A 16378-nucleotide genomic window follows, 5' to 3' on the forward strand; every position below is an offset into this window, starting at 1 on the left:
ATGAATTATGACTCTGGACACTTGAACTTGGGAAAACATGGAACTTAGAATGCTGTAATGCATCACTGGTATGATTGACAAAGAAGTCAGGGATTTCTTTATACACACGTATTAGAATCAGTGTTCTTTAGAAAGTTGGTTTTCATGTTTTCTTTCTCTTTGCCTTCTAGGTCATTCTGATGCTCACTACAGATTTGGATGGAGAAGATGAGAAAGACAAGGGGGCCCTAGACAACCTACTCTCCCAGCTTATTGCTGAATTGGGCATGGATAAAAAGGTAAAATTGGAGAGTCATGCAGTATGAGAAGCAGGGTTTCACTGAGATCCTTTCTCAGGTTCTTATCTCTCTCTCTCTCTCTCTCTCTCTCAATTGTGCTGGGTGGGGATACATTGTCTTATGCCTCTTTTAGAGGAGCTTCACCTAGTTTTAGGGGCTCCTGAGGGTTCCAATTCTGTTGATTCAACACAGTGAGTTCAGTGCCTACCTTGGCCCAAACATACTTTTGGATCGTGAGTACAAATGACAAACAAAGTCTCTGCCCCATGGACCTTTTGTAACTTGATGGGATGAAAACATTAAATTAGTTTTTTTTTTAAATCTTACTGTGGCCTCCTGAGTGTAGCAGGTATTCCAGGTATAGTTCATGGGTACTCTGGTGCTTGGTTTGTCTCTGATTTGTTCAGAGAAAACACTTTGGACTGATAGACCTGAGGGACATGTAAGCTTAAGCTGTGTGTGTGTGTGTGTGTGTGTGTGTGTGTGTGTGTGTGTTGGTACTAGGGTTTGAACTCAGGGCCTTGCTAGGCAGATGTTGAGCCACTCCTCCAGCCCACCTATAGGCATCTGAGCTTTTGCTTCTACCTGTAGGATGTCTCTAAGAAGAATGAGCGCAGTGCCCTGAATGAAGTCCATCTGGTAGTGATGAGACTCCTCAGTGTCTTCATGTCACGTACCAAGTCTGGATCCAAGTCTTCCATATGTGAGGTATTTTTCTTTGAGCTTCTGAGTTTGGGGAAAGGTAAGAGGATTGTCTGGTTGGTGCAAGCTGAGGGCAGAGGTGATAGTCTTCTGCTAGAATAAGGCCATTGTCACCTGAGAGGGTAAGAGTCTAAGCTGTTACCTCTTCAAGAGCAGAACTTCTACCTTTTTTCAGAATCCCTTCCAAGCTCTGGTCTTTGCCAACAATCCCTCCAATGGAGGGGTTAAAGGGTTTGGAAGTTCCATTATTGAAAAGCAAGGTTCTGTTCTGCAAGGCACAGAGTGACTAAGAGGATTCCCCTAGTGTCTGTTGCTATAAGGTATGGAAATAAAGCAGAGAGAAAGTGAAGTGTGTGTGGTGAAAGGAGATTAGCACAAAGCAGAGAAGGTAGAAATTGAGGCTGAACTGCATCCAATCTTAATGAGCTTATGAGCTGTGGGGTTTGCTGAGATTTGCAAGGCTCTTCTAATGGTCTTATTTACAGTAGCTTTTCTCCTACTTTTTATGCATGTGATCACTCATCCCCATCTCCTTTAGAAGCTGGTTTTATGGAAGAGCCCCTACTGGGAGGGTGAGGTTGCTAGTAAGTATGTCCTCTTTCATGAGAAGGGCTTCTTTCCTCTTTGCCCAAGGGAAAAGAGAAAACATAGCCCTCCAGGGGAAGGGTTATCTAGTCCTTAACCTCCCTTGCATAGGAGTGTGGAGAGGTGAGGTTGAGAACTGTTGCTTTCTCATACGTGTGGTCGTTCAAAATAGTTGAGGGAAATGTTTGAACTAGTTGAGAAACTTGCAATGCGAGAGAGTAAGTTTTAATGCAAGAGACTGACTAACTCATTTATGTATCAGCGAAAGACTGTCGTGAATGTGTTTCCTACCCCTTAACACCCAGTCAGATTTCTGTTTTTAACAGACGTTCTTGCTTTCTCTGTATTTTCTCCCAGTCATCTTCCCTCATCTCCGGTGCAACAGCGGCAGCCCTGCTGAGCTCAGGGGCTGTGGACTATTGCTTGCATGTGCTCAAATCACTGCTGGAGTATTGGAAGAGCCAACAGAATGATGAGGAGCCAGTCGCTACCAGCCAATTGCTGAAACCACACACGACTTCATCTCCACCTGATATGAGCCCATTCTTTCTCCGCCAGTATGTAAAGGTGAGGTCTTTCCCTGGCCAAAGGAGTGTTCCTGGTTGTACTCTAGAGCACTGTGCTCTGAATCTTCAGTGAATAAAGCTGAAGGAGTCAGAGTGAGGAGCCATAGGAGAGAGCTGGGTTCCTTGGTAGGTTTTAATCTCAGCATGATTTAATAAATGACAACTTGTCACAATCTTTTCTACTGGGATTTTGATTCCTACCTCTTTGTAAGCCTGAGAAAGTGAGTGGATCAGTCATCTCATTCCACATTAAGCTCCTTAGAAAAGGATAGGAACGTATAAGGTTAACCGCAACAGCAGTGGTCATGTCCTTGTATGTACGTTACATATTACCTCTGTTGTCATAAGAGGCTCTTGAACATACTAGTCAATATGGGCTTTCTGATCAGATGAGCTCATGAACAAGTTCCACCCAGTATAAGCATGGAGAAATTCTTCCTATTCTCAGTAAGCCTCAGACACACATCATGCCTGCTGCATAGGGAGGTTGTGAGCACCAAACTGGGGATGTTTGTAAAGGACTTAGCACAGTGCCTGCATATGCCTAAGCTGCATAAATGTTAATTATTATTTGTTATGAGTTCTGTATTCTGTATAGTGGAGTCAGACAGGTTAGAGCCAGGTATGTTAGGCCAGCTGTATTTCTTATTGCCTATTCTAAATAGCTTTGAATAGGCAAGTGTAAAACAGGCAAAAATGTGTATCTAATTATATCTTTCTCTTTTTTTTTAATAGCACTTTGGTTGTTTGCATAACTGTTAGACCAAAAAGTCCTTTAAGGATTCAGCCGCTTCCTTAACTCTTTTTCTCAGCTTTATCACCTGAAGTCCCTATAGGCAGCCCTAGCAAACTGCATTTCTTCAGAAGTAGCATGTTATTTTTGTGCAAGCTGTCTCTTCTGAAATTTGTTCTTCTCCCTCTGTATCCTTTTCTGAATCTAGCTAATTCCTAGTCTTCCTAGTTTCCACCTCAAGTATTGAGTCCTTGGGTAGCCTTCCGTATCACACACTTTCCACTGTCAAGTTTCCCTAGGATCCCAGAGTACTCTGTGGGACATTTACTTGTCTTCCCTTCCAAACTATCAGCAGAGACTATATTTGTTTTTTTACTGTTTTTACCTTTAGTGCTGTTATAAGTAACGAAGTTAAATACATGAGATATGTCAGGTCCCCAAACTTCTTCATATCCTTCCTGTGGGGCCACATAGCTTGCAAGATATATTGGTCCACTGGCCTCAGATCTCTCAGTGCCCTTACCTGTTTGCGTAGTGTGAACCCAGGAACCTTGACTGAGTTAGTGATTCTGGCCTGCTTGGTTTACTTAATATATCTTGTTAGAAGAGAAAATTTTATTCTTGAGAACAGAATGCATTTCTTACAGAAAGTCAAAAATCCTTACTATTTTTTCAATTCATTTTTTTGCCAGTGTAGCTCAAATTTTTATGTAATGAGAATACTACCAATCCAGCATCAAAAACCACAGAAGGCCCTAGTACTGCCAAAAAAGAAAGAAAAAAAAAACCACAGGAGAAAATGTTGGAACTTTAAGGGCAGTATGCTCCATCTCCACTGTAGCCACTGCATAAACTAACTTGTCCCCACAAGCCTGGGGTCTTCTGGGTTTGTATGCTAAATTTTCAGTCAGCAGTGGCTCCTACTTTGAATGTGCCCTTCAGTTACTTGTTCATAAACAAGTAAAATGTTTAGGGAACAACAAGCTAGCTTTTTTCCTGATTGGGATCATGGAAGATTGGAAAGGACAGTTTCTCATGCATATATTCTTCTCCAGGGTCATGCTGCTGATGTGTTTGAGGCCTATACTCAGCTTCTCACAGAGATGGTACTGAGGCTGCCATACCAAATCAAAAAGATTGCTGACACCAGTTCTCGAATTCCACCTCCCGTCTTTGATCACTCATGGTTCTACTTTCTCTCAGAGGTGAGTGAAAGCCCAAGTAGTGTGTCATTCCACCAGGGGACACATCTGCAGTCACCTTTGTGACTTGCTTTCCTCCTAATCTTCACTCCTTATTCCCCTAGCAGAATCCTCCCCACTCATTTAGGTTGTGGTCTTGCCCTTCTGGAATTGGCTATATAGTGAGACTTTGGGAGATAAGTATCCAAATGGCAGGTGGCTCTAGTCTTTGACTCTGTCTGACTTCCCTCACAGGTGGTGATGAGTGAGTTCAGTCATTCAGGCTCTATCAGGAAGACAGAAAGCATACTAGTTACCTTCACAGAGAGCTTGTGTATAGGGAATTGGTGAACTAGATAATTGAGAACCAAGAAGACAGGAAGGGAACACTGTGGAAACACAGATACCTACCAGCAGCCCTCCCATGAAAAAAAGAGGCATAAGAGACTGGGCTGCAGCTCTCTGGGGAAAAAAGGGGGCTGCTGCTTATAGCTCTGGAGCTCTGAGGTGATGTTGTATGTAGATTCAGGGAGCACTAAAAGAAGCTCTGATTAGAGTAGGATGCAGCTGCCCTGTGAAAGGCTGTTGCTAGGACTGCAGGCAGCAGGAGTCAGCAAGCCCATGCTTCCTGCCTCCAGCTTGTCTTCCCATTGGCAGAAGAGTGGGCCAGCTAACAAAGAGGCAGTGCAGGTAGTGTGGTTCTTGTCTGGATATCACGGCAAAGTATGGTAGGGTGGTTTTGGAATGAGAGATAATAGCTTAACCAGCACAGCAACCTGAGATCAAATCTGTGGAGAATAATCTCAAATGACCATTTTGAGTTCCGTAGCCACACTGAGCCAGCTCTTTTATCTGAAAAACTGACTTGAAATGCTTTTTTCTTTCTAGTTTTACTTTGTGGACTAGTATGGAGGACAGCTTCCTTGTATTTAAGAAGAAGAGCATGAATATCTTGCTTCTTTTTCTCCTTTTAAAATTATTTGCATGCTTTTTTTCCTTCCTGATCCCTTCAAGAAATGCCTAAGTTCTGCTGAGCACCAGTGGCTCACACCCATAGCTGTAGCTACTTAGGGGACAGAGATCAGGAAGATTGCGGTTCAAGGCCAGCTCAGGCAAATAGTTCACAAGACCCTATCTCAAAAAAAAAACACAACACAAAACAGGACTGGTGGAGTGTCTCAAGTGGTAGAGCGCCTGTCTAGCAAGCATGCGGCCCTGAGTTCAAACCCCAGTACCACTAGTAATAATAATGATGATGATGGTAATGATAATAAGTGCCTAAGTTCCTCAGAGGCCAACTTGCTGGGGGGAAATAGCTGGCCATTGTTGTCCATACATTCTGCATCCACAGATTCAACTAACAGGATCAAAAATGTATATTAAAAAGTTGTAGCTGTACTAAACGCAGACTTTTTTCTTGTCCTTATTCCCTAAACCATATAGTATTAACACCTATTTACAAAGAATTTGTCTTACATTAGATACTATAAGTAATCTAAAGATAATTGAAAATACACAAAGGATGTGGGTAGGTTATATGCAAACATACACCCCATTTTATACAAGGGACTTGAGCATCCATGGATTCTGTTATTTGGGCATGGTTGCAGGGAGGGGTGTCTTAGAACCTGTGGATGACTATAGTTTCCTTTGTTTCTCACCAGTTTTTAATAATGGTTTATTAAAAACCAAGGGACTACAATCACAGTTTGTATAGAAACAGTCCCAGAGTCACTGACGCAGTGTTCTTTATCCCTCAAGTATCTAATGATCCAGCAGACTCCATTTGTGCGCCGTCAAGTCCGCAAACTTCTGCTCTTCATCTGTGGATCAAAGGAGAAGTACCGGCAGCTCCGGGATTTGCATACCTTGGACTCCCACGTGCGTGGGATCAAGAAACTGCTGGAGGAACAGGGAATATTCCTCCGGGCCAGCGTGGTTACGGCCAGTTCAGGCTCTGCCTTGCAATATGACACGCTCATCAGCCTGGTATGAAGACTGGGAAGGGCAAGGGCAAGGCATGTGATAAGATTCAATCAAGTAGTAATAGAATAGATCAGTACAGGGAATTTAACGATTTAGACAATGTCATGGCTAGAGTCAAGCTCCAGGAAAATCCCTAATACTGTTGGTGCTATATCTTGTGTGGTAGGCCCCAGGGTTTGGAATTTCCCACCCCCACCACCTGTCAGCAGTCTCTTAGTTATGAGTGGCATTTTTTTATGTCATGGATAGAATCAACCTGAAATTTGTGCACCTCTGATTCATGTCCTTGAATACTAAAGAAGCGATCGAGGGTAGAGCATAAAAAAATCTTACTGCCTATACAAAAACTAAGGGAGTAAGTGGAGTATTTTGCATTTGAGTACCTAGAAAGAACATGTTCAATATTAAGAACTCCTAGCTTGCTCGTGTAGTGTCTCTGCTGTTGAGTTTGTAGCAAAAAGAAAAAAAAGCAAACTGAAGCGTAGTTTCTTAGGGCATGGCCTGACTTTGCTACTGCCTTAGTGAGTAGCCTGAAGGCTCCCTGAAAATGGAGGGTATTGTGTTTTGGGTAGCAGAACAGAGGTAGGCTCTTGGGAGCTATAGTTATGTGTGGGCTGTGCTCCCAGGTTCATCAGCATCTCAGTGGACACTTGCTTTGCACAGAAAACCATGGTCACTTTGTGGTCCCAAACCAGGGTAAGGGTGATTACTTAGGCTGCTTGATGGAGTCTCTTCTATGATTGATTTCCATTTCAGATGGAGCACCTGAAAGCTTGTGCGGAGATTGCTGCCCAGCGAACCATCAACTGGCAGAAATTCTGCATCAAAGATGACTGTAAGCTATCCTTTTGGTGGCTTCCTTCAGGAGCTCTCTATGCTAAGAACTGAATTGGAGATAGTAGCCATAAGCAAGCTATAGAATCAGAACTCTGCCTAGCAAAGAAGACACATAAAAACTTAAAAGTAATAAGGGTTAGTAGTCAGAATTTGGGTGCTATAGGAGCACAGAGTAGGCGTCTCTGACCAATAGGTTGTGGCAGTAAAGTTAAAGAGAATAGAGAATCCCCTATTCAAAGGAGTAGAGGCTGAATCTAGTCTATCTAGTTGTCTTCATCCTGTTGAGATCTTCCTGCTTCTTTTTGAAAGAGAACTTGGAGAAGAAAGCTGGTGATAATAGGGTAGCCAAAGCCATGTGGCACAGTCATTACTGTTCTGTGTTTAAGTAGTTCAGTCACCTATAACTGACTACAGCCTTTCTGCTTACAGCTGTCCTGTACTTCCTCCTCCAAGTGAGTTTCCTGGTAGATGAGGGTGTATCTCCTGTGCTGCTGCAGCTTCTCTCCTGTGCTTTATGTGGCAGCAAAGTGCTTGCAGCCCTTGCAGCTTCTACAGGATCCTCCAGTGCAGCTTCTTCCTCTGCTCCTGTGACTGCCAGTTCTGGACAAGCCACAACACAGTCCAAATCTTCCACTAAAAAGAGCAAGAAAGAAGAAAAGGAAAAGGAGAAAGATGGTAAAAGTCACCTTCTGGTATTGGTGATCAGGATGAGGTGTTTAATTCTCTTTTGGAATACTTGGTTTATTCTGAAATTCTGAAAGGTCTCTTATTCTGGTTTTTACAAATGTTCTCTGGTGTCTGCTTTTGATCTCATTTTCAGTTATGGTACAAGTGACACCATAAATGACTGGTGACTTCTTATACCATACATAATAAATAAATAATAAATAATAACACCTGCTCTGTGGAATGGTTGTCAGAGTTAAGTGAAATGCTGCTTAGTTAATTAGGAGTTGGCTGAGCCCTTACCTTAACTTCTCTCCTTCCATGGGCCTTGAAAACTTGAGACAGGTGATGCAGTGGAGGTGTTTTGCATTCCCCCAATTATTTAGACATCTCTTAATAGGTCTGTAGTAGTGTTACTATTTTAGATAGCAAATTTTTGAAAGGAAATTCCTCCACTATTTTTATTCAGTGTCAGGGTTGTACACCTACACTATCCTATGGTTTTTGGGGAGCACTATTGTACTGTGCCAATTGGGACTGACCTGTGTTCCCCAATAAAAAACTGAAAATTGTTTTGCGAATTATAGCCATTTAGTAGACACTTTTAGAAATAGGCAGGACTCCCAGCTCTCCATCTGGTAGCATGGCCCTAGGCACCTAGATGACTTCTTACTCTTCAGCCTTCATCCTGCCCTAATCTTGCAGGTGAGAGCTCTGGCAGCCAGGAGGATCAGTTGTGCACAGCTCTGGTGAACCAGCTGAACAAATTTGCGGATAAAGAAACCCTGATCCAGTTTCTGCGTTGCTTTCTGTTGGAGTCCAATTCTTCCTCAGTGCGTTGGCAGGCCCACTGCCTGACACTGCATATCTACAGGTAGCACTGGGGTTTGGTTGGCAAATGTGCATGAGTCTGGGACCAAGGTGCATCATGCAGTTCTACTTTGGTTTTATGCTATATACTCTTTCTTGGTCATGGTATCAGTACTTAGACGAACCTGATTCTTGTTAATCAGTAGAGATTTCATCATTGAGCTATCTATTTTTTAGCTCTTAAGCTGATGTCATCAGGAGACTGTTTCCACTCAGAAGACTATGTTTAGGACTTTGTGAAGATGACTATGCTTGACTGAGCAAAAAAAAAAGTTCAGTTTCTGCTCTGGATTAAGGTTGGGTGGTGGACAAGACCACCTTCTGAAGGCAGTAAATGGCTGTGCTATAGCTGCTAGAATTAATTGTCAAGAGACACAAAACCAAGCTTAATTTGTGGGGAAATAGCCACATATATAGAAATAGTTCCTGGGCCTTGGTGATAAAGGTGCCTCAGGGTTTTCAGCTGCTTGCTAACATGAGCTGTCATTTACTTACAGAAACTCCAGCAAATCCCAGCAGGAGCTCCTGCTAGATCTAATGTGGTCCATTTGGCCAGAACTCCCTGCTTATGGTCGTAAGGCTGCCCAGTTTGTGGATCTACTGGGATATTTCTCCTTAAAAACTCCACAGACAGAGAAGAAGGTAACAGTTGATCTATAGTGAGAGTAGCTAACTTGCCATATCGAGTCTTTTTTCTCTTGAGTTAACATGATGACCAACCTAGATAGGGTGTTCATAAATGAAATCTGTTTTGAATATATCTAGTTCATTTGCTTTTTTGGGGACAGGAACTGGGGTTTGAACTCAGGGCCTCAGGCTTGCTAAGCAGGCACTCTACCACTTGAGCCACTCTACCAGTCCTAGTTTTGTATTTTTTTATATATATAAAATACATACTCTAGTACATGAATACAATATGAATTTGGCTTAGCCAAGAGAAGTAGGAGAAGGAAATGCAACTCAGTAAAATTGCTTGGGAAAGAAAGTGCACTCCTAATTACACCATAATCATGGCAACCATGATTATGTGCCAAAAATGTTTCTGCGATTAGATAATCATATATTTTCCGTAAGAATAAAAATTATCTTCCTCCACAGAGTTTGAGAGATGATCTGTCACTAAGACTGTGGGAACTTCTAAAGAAGATAGAGTCCATTAGGCCATTGGGACTTAGGACCACCTTTGTATGATTATGATTGGGGGCTAAGAAATCAGTACTCACAGGGTAATCCCAGCCAGAAAGCTGAAGGCAAAAGTCTGTTTGGGTAAGACTTGGGCTTTAAACCTGTTTCTTTACTGAATTGTTTCAGTTGAAGGAATATTCACAGAAGGCTGTGGAGATTCTTCGAACTCAAAACCATATCCTCACCAACCATCCCAACTCCAACATTTACAAGTGAGTTAACTTTATTTTGTTTTATTATTTGAAGTGCAGTCACCATTTTGAGTAGCTTTTTGCTTGTTATTAGCTCTTACATGTGAATTGAGAAGCTTCTCAGACATAGTGACCCCCCTACTAGTTGATCTTTGACTTTCTCCTATGAACTCAGATTCTTGTATATGGAAGGCACTCAAAATGTAATCATTAGCCAGGCCCTGGGGGCTCATGCCTATAATCCTAGCTATTAGGAAGACAGAGACCAAGAAAACTGCAGTTCAAAGCCAACCCAGACAAATGGTTCACAAGACCCTATCTTGAAAATAATCAAACACAAAATAGGGCTGGTGGAGTGTCTCAAGTGGTAGAGCGCCTGCCTAGTCAGTATGAGGCCCTGAGTTCAAATCCCAGTAACTCCAAAACAAAAAAATTAATCACTGAATTTGCAGTTTGATAAACAGTAATATCAGAAGGTCTCTGGTTTCAAGGGCTTAACCTAAATTAGATTAAACAGGTTTACAGAAAATGTCTTCCTTTTATATAATTTGATAATTTTCTTTTGGTGATGTTTTTAGTAACTTTAATTTTAACTCTTAGCCAAATTTTAATACATTTTAGGAATACACTGAATATCAGCTCAGACAGGAAACATTTAAGGTCAATTAGATGAAATTTCTTTCCTGTCACTTCTAAACTCTCATTAGAATTTACTCAACTTTCCTTATGTTCTCCCTGTGGGGGTCTCGCTTTGGGGGATATTGATGATGGTTTTGTTACAGCTTCATTGTGAAATTCAGTGTTTCCTAGAATGAAAATTTCCTTATGCTGAAACTGGTTTATTCCTTAGTACCTTATCTGGCTTAGTGGAGTTTGATGGCTATTACCTGGAGAGTGATCCCTGCCTGGTGTGTAATAATCCAGAAGTTCCATTTTGTGTAAGTATTGTCTTCAGTACAACAGTCCTGAGATTTATAGGCCTAGTGGGTTTCCCATTTCCAGAGATTGGTTATTATTGCATAGATGTGTATTCTTGACTGCCACATTTGCTACCTTGAGTAGAAACTTCATCCATGGATGAACTTTGAAGAAGACAGGATGGGCTATTGTCCTTGAACTAATACTGTGGTTTTATGTTCCCTTGTATTTAGTATATCAAGCTGTCTTCCATTAAAGTGGACACACGGTACACAACCACCCAGCAGGTTGTGAAGCTCATTGGCAGTCATACCATCAGCAAAGTGACTGTGAAAATTGGGGACCTAAAGCGGACCAAGATGGTGCGGACTATAAACCTGTATTATAACAACCGAACTGTGCAGGCCATCGTGGAGTTGAAAAACAAGTATGGGCTTTTCAGACTTGGGGTATAGGGTAGCAGGTTTGTAAGTCCTAACACTACTTGTGGGCTTTGACTCCTGGAAGAGGGCACAGAAACTATACCCCTAAAGGCCAGTATGTCCTCTTAGCCACAGCAGTCATGAGGGACAAAAGTGAAACAGGAGTTCCTGAGGGTGCTCACAATGATTATCATAAATTAGTTCACTGGCACTGTAGGATGCTGTGGAAGTTCCTCACTAACCTGCCTCAAGTGGGGTTGCTGGTGAGGAGGTCTCTAGGGCTTCCCAGGACAGTCTTTTTCTTTGTCTCATCAGACTGTTATCACTGAGAGTTAGGTAAGTGGCTCTCAGGTCCTATGTTTCTATCTGACATCATCCCTCCTAGGCCAGCTCGTTGGCACAAAGCCAAGAAAGTTCAGCTGACCCCTGGTCAGACAGAGGTGAAGATTGACCTGCCGTTGCCCATAGTAGCTTCCAACCTGATGATCGAGTTTGCAGACTTCTATGAAAACTACCAGGCCTCCACAGAGACCTTGCAGTGCCCACGCTGTAGTGCCTCTGTCCCTGCCAACCCAGGGGTGTGTGGCAACTGTGGGGAGAATGTATACCAGTGTCACAAATGCAGGTAAGCTAGTGGTTGTCCACCTAGCCAGGACCAAATCTGTTCCTTGTATTTGTCTTTTAACTTTAATAATTGTGGGCAATTTCAGTTATCTGGTTGCCCTTGCTGTTTAGAGGATGCTGAGAATGTACAGTGGGTCCACGGATGGGGAAGAGGAGGGAGGGAGGTAGAAGTGTGTGTACATGTGCTTACATCATTCTCACCTATTGGTTATTGTCCCTTCAGTAATTCCTGTGATCGTTTCCAGAGTATAGATGTGGCATAGTCTCTGCTTGGTTATCAGCCCTCCCTAAATCTCTGATGCCCCACTGACTCAAACACTTTGGTTCTTCAGATCCATCAACTATGATGAAAAGGATCCCTTCCTCTGCAATGCTTGTGGCTTTTGTAAATATGCTCGCTTTGACTTCATGCTCTATGCCAAACCTTGCTGTGCAGTGGATCCCATTGAGAATGAAGAAGACCGGAAGAAGGTAGGGCCACATCTGGTTTAGACTCAGGCTTTGATCTGAACTATGGACAGAGCTGGTGCAGTGCATTGTGCTTTTCCTTCTAGTCCATGTCTTCCTTAATTTAACAAATAATGAGCCTCAGAGTCCAGCTTTTGGAAGCAAATAATCATAAGGCATACTGGATTCATGGTATGTTTATGAGTTTGGAGAAGTGTTAGTTGATACTGAAACTTAGAGCATCTCCAGGAGCAGATAACTTTGGATTTAAAAAAGGCAGAAAGGAGTCAGATGACGTTTCTGTTTTTGTTCCAGAGACTGCTTCAATTGAGGCTGTTGGCCTTCCTTTAACATTAGCTTGTCCAGGGGCTGGAACCTAGCTAGCCTATCCCAGTGGGTCTGGATAGTAAAGGGGACCTTTTGGGATAACAGCAGAATTTAGCTTTGGAGTCAGCTGTGTTTTTTAATACTTTTGTGACCTGGCATGAATTACTTCTCAGCATTGCATTTTATTATATACCATCCACGCATATTCTATGTTATTAAGGATAATATACTGCTTCGTAGGATTATTGTGAAGAACAGAAATAGTGGATGAAGTACTGTGCCTGATCTGTAGAAAAAATGTTTCAACAAATGGTTAGCAGGATTATTTAGGTTATGTCATGGTACTGAAAAGCCTTCACACAGGTCCCTGTCTCTTCCTGTGTAGGCGGTTTCCAACATCAACACACTTCTGGACAAAGCTGATCGAGTATACCATCAACTGATGGGACATCGACCACAGCTGGAGAACCTGCTGTGCAAAGTGAATGAGGCAGCTCCAGAAAAGCCACAGGTAATCCCAGACTGGAGGGATACTGAGAGAGGGTTTTATGATGTGGTCAGAAGACTGCCCTAGGTGAGATCATTTTAGGAGGCAATCTGCAACAGTTAACTTCTTGGGATTGCAGGAAGACTCTGCGACAGGAGGGGGCATCAGTTCCACTTCAGCCAGTGTGAATCGCTACATTCTGCAGTTGGCTCAGGAGTACTGTGGAGATTGCAAAAACTCATTTGATGAACTCTCCAAAATCATCCAGGTAGAGAAATGGGAGCAGCTTTGTGTGTATTTCATCCCACGTGTTGTCACTGTTGTTTTCAAGGCAGTCCTGTTGCTTCCATCCAGCAGTTCTTTTCTTGGCCTTGTACTTAGGCAGAGCAGATGACACCAAACAGCACCTCTCACACTGTAGTTTCTGCTGCTGATTGTCAAAGATCTGACTTTGTGCTAGAAGAAAATATTGGCCATTAAAATCTGTGTTTAGAGCTGGACTCAGTGACTAACACCTGTAATCCCAGCTACACAGGAGGCAGAGATCCAGGAGGATTGCAGTTGAAGGCTAGCCTGGGCAAAAAAACAAGACCCTATCTCAAAAATACCCAACGCATACACACACAAAACAACTTGATAAAGTGGCTCAAGTGATAGAGCACCTGCTTAGCAAGTGTGAGGCCTGAGTTCAAACCACTGTATGGGGAGTAAGTGGGTGCCAGATTTGTGACCTGCAGTCAGCGGAAGGTGAGCCATGTGCTCACTGATGTTTCACACCTGGTATCCATTGACCGGTTGCTGGCCACAGGCAGTGGAGCCTCATCAGGGAGAGCAGCCAGTCGCTTGTACCCTCCAAATTGCCAGTGTGCCATCTTTGCTAAATATACATAGATGACCTTTTGTTTTTTAAAAGATGGTGTTGCATGGGAGTTAAGAGGGTGAGCCAGTAAGGAGAGTCTGATTTCTTACTCAATCCCTTACCTCAGTTAAGCAGCTGTTTTAATCTTCAGTTTCCTCCTCTGTAAATTGAGAGTGTTGATGTAACATTTTATAAGCAAAGCGAATTTTCCAGTTAACTGTCCCATTCTCCTTATTTTAATTGCCAATTACTTTCTGTCTTTTCATTTTTAGAAAGTCTTTGCATCACGCAAAGAACTCTTGGAATATGACCTACAGCAAAGGGAAGCAGCCACCAAATCATCCCGGACCTCTGTGCAGCCCACGTTCACTGCCAGCCAGTACCGCGCCTTATCAGTCCTAGGCTGTGGCCACACCTCCTCCACCAAGTGCTATGGCTGTGCCTCAGCTGTCACAGAGCATTGTATCACACTACTTCGGGCCTTGGCCACCAATCCAGCCCTGAGGCACATTCTTGTCTCCCAGGGCCTTATCCGGGAGCTCTTTGATTACAACCTTCGCCGAGGGGCTGCAGCCATGCGGGAGGAAGTCCGCCAGCTCATGTGCCTCCTGACTCGGTCAGAGCTTGTTTCGTGATTATGGACCTAGGGATTCCTACTGACGTTTGGGTTTGTGGCAGAGAATTGTGCTTCTCATTACCAAATGGGTTAGATAGTTCATCAAAGGAAACGTGGGAAGATAGCCAGAGTGTAGGTGAGAAAATTTGGGAAACCCAGGTTTTTTGATGTGTCCTGAGGAAACTTTCTGAGTCTTGGTGAGGGAGAATTAGGAGGTAAAGGGACATTTGACCTAAAAAAAACAAACTAAAACACACACAGGCAGTAGAGTAGAGGGCCCTCGGAGTAAGAGCTCCTCTAGATCAAAAAGAACGAGACTACTTTGTAACATGCACCTTGAACAAATTACTTAATTTTTCTCAGCCGGTGCTTTCTTCATTTGTAAAACACCATAGTAGTAAGTACCTTAAGACTGGTGAGGTAATAATTCAGTGAAATAATTCAGTTAATAAGAATGTACTTTGTTAAATACTTGGTAGGTACTAGACATTGTACACAGAGCTTTATGTGGATTATTTACTACATGGCATAATTTCTGGAATGTGTTAAGTGCTCAATATATGTACTTGCTATGTTATTTAGTGCCTCATTTAACAATTATCTATAGAATACCAGGCCATTTTGCAGGCTGGGTACACTGTGATAAATGAAATAAAGTCCCTGCCCTCATGTGGCCTACATTCTAGATGGGGAGAGTTGCAAATAAACAGATAATGACATACAGGACTAGGGGTATGGCTTCTGTGGTGAGATGCCTGTCTAGCAATCATGGGCCCTGAGTTCAAACCCCAGTACCATCAAAATTAATAAATACAATGTCAGAAAACAAGATTGTGAGGGAAAATAAACAGATGGTGAGCCAGTGCAAGAGGGCTTGCTATTTTGGGTAAGGTGGTCAAGGAGCTGCTGAAGGGGTGATACTTGAGTGAAAACATACATGAAGGAGTGTGTGCCAGCCCCTCGGCCAGTTGGCTGCACACAGGATGCAACCACTGGAGAGACTGAGATGCAGGCTTGTGCCAGGGATGCTGAGTGACAGGGAGACCTGTGTAGCTGGAGAGAGACAAGAATGCAGTTGTGGGGAGGAAGGGGTGGTTATAGAGGCACATAATGTCTGAGGACTTTGGGTTTTACTCAAAGTATGTTAGGAAGCAAAGAGTAACAGGAGACAGTATGTATTTTTGTTATTAAAGTAATAGAGATATTTTTATAAGGGAGCATAGATTAAAAAGTGGGATGCCATGTGGGAAATAAGGGGGCAGTTGGAGAAGATGAGGAAAGCTTGATCAACACTAAGGTTTTGGAGACTGGCACACCAGCACCTTCTAGGGGCCCTGTTGCCTGGGATATGAACCACAAATGTGAGTCCTGTTCTTTCCTGAGTCCATATCTGTTCACAGGAAAGGAGGCTTTGACATGCCCCTATTCATCACAGACCAAGGTTTGGTAATACTAAAGCTATAGTCTTCCCCTAGGAAGAAAGTTGAAAATTTTGGGGTAGGTAGCCCTAGCCATAACCAATTGTGAATAACACAACTCTGTTTCTTTGCCTCCCCCTCCCCCCCCCAGAGATAATCCAGAAGCTACCCAGCAGATGAACGACCTGATCATTGGCAAAGTCTCCACAGCCCTGAAAGGTCACTGGGCCAATCCCGACCTTGTGAGTAGGCTAGCTGTTCTCTCTGACCCCTCCTTCACATTCCTTCTGTGTCTCTGGCTTCCTTCTCTCTAGTCCCATGGTGGAAACTGAGGCGGGTGAGAGCAACATATTTACAGAGCTCACATCCCAGAATAATTTCCCAGGTAGAGCCTACAACAATGGAGGTCTCTATCTCTCCTTGTCTCTGATGGGACCTGTGACCAGACATTTTAGTAAGAGTCCCTGGATCAAGCTTATA

At 43.1% G+C, this 16378-nt stretch overlaps 1 protein-coding gene across 10 annotated transcripts in view; it reads left to right on the forward strand.

Annotated features, from left to right (window-relative positions):
- Ubr4 (ubiquitin protein ligase E3 component n-recognin 4) overlaps nucleotides 1-16378 on the forward strand; it is a 132318-nt gene that overhangs the window by 81592 nt on the left and 34348 nt on the right. For all 10 annotated transcript variants that reach the window (XM_074081182.1, XM_074081185.1, XM_074081189.1 and 7 more), the window contains 18 exons: nucleotides 171-278; nucleotides 870-986; nucleotides 1923-2132; nucleotides 3920-4069; nucleotides 5807-6034; nucleotides 6788-6866; nucleotides 7298-7543; nucleotides 8240-8408; nucleotides 8902-9046; nucleotides 9716-9801; nucleotides 10631-10718; nucleotides 10932-11125; nucleotides 11506-11745; nucleotides 12077-12215; nucleotides 12904-13029; nucleotides 13145-13273; nucleotides 14137-14480; nucleotides 16050-16140. In XM_074081182.1, the coding sequence (XP_073937283.1) occupies nucleotides 171-278; nucleotides 870-986; nucleotides 1923-2132; nucleotides 3920-4069; nucleotides 5807-6034; nucleotides 6788-6866; nucleotides 7298-7543; nucleotides 8240-8408; nucleotides 8902-9046; nucleotides 9716-9801; nucleotides 10631-10718; nucleotides 10932-11125; nucleotides 11506-11745; nucleotides 12077-12215; nucleotides 12904-13029; nucleotides 13145-13273; nucleotides 14137-14480; nucleotides 16050-16140 (2889 nt within the window). The remainder of the gene's footprint in view (nucleotides 1-170; nucleotides 279-869; nucleotides 987-1922; nucleotides 2133-3919; nucleotides 4070-5806; nucleotides 6035-6787; nucleotides 6867-7297; nucleotides 7544-8239; nucleotides 8409-8901; nucleotides 9047-9715; nucleotides 9802-10630; nucleotides 10719-10931; nucleotides 11126-11505; nucleotides 11746-12076; nucleotides 12216-12903; nucleotides 13030-13144; nucleotides 13274-14136; nucleotides 14481-16049; nucleotides 16141-16378) is intronic.

This window comes from Castor canadensis, chromosome 7, assembly GCF_047511655.1.
Source record: "Castor canadensis chromosome 7, mCasCan1.hap1v2, whole genome shotgun sequence".
Taxonomy (NCBI): Eukaryota; Metazoa; Chordata; class Mammalia; order Rodentia; family Castoridae; genus Castor; species Castor canadensis.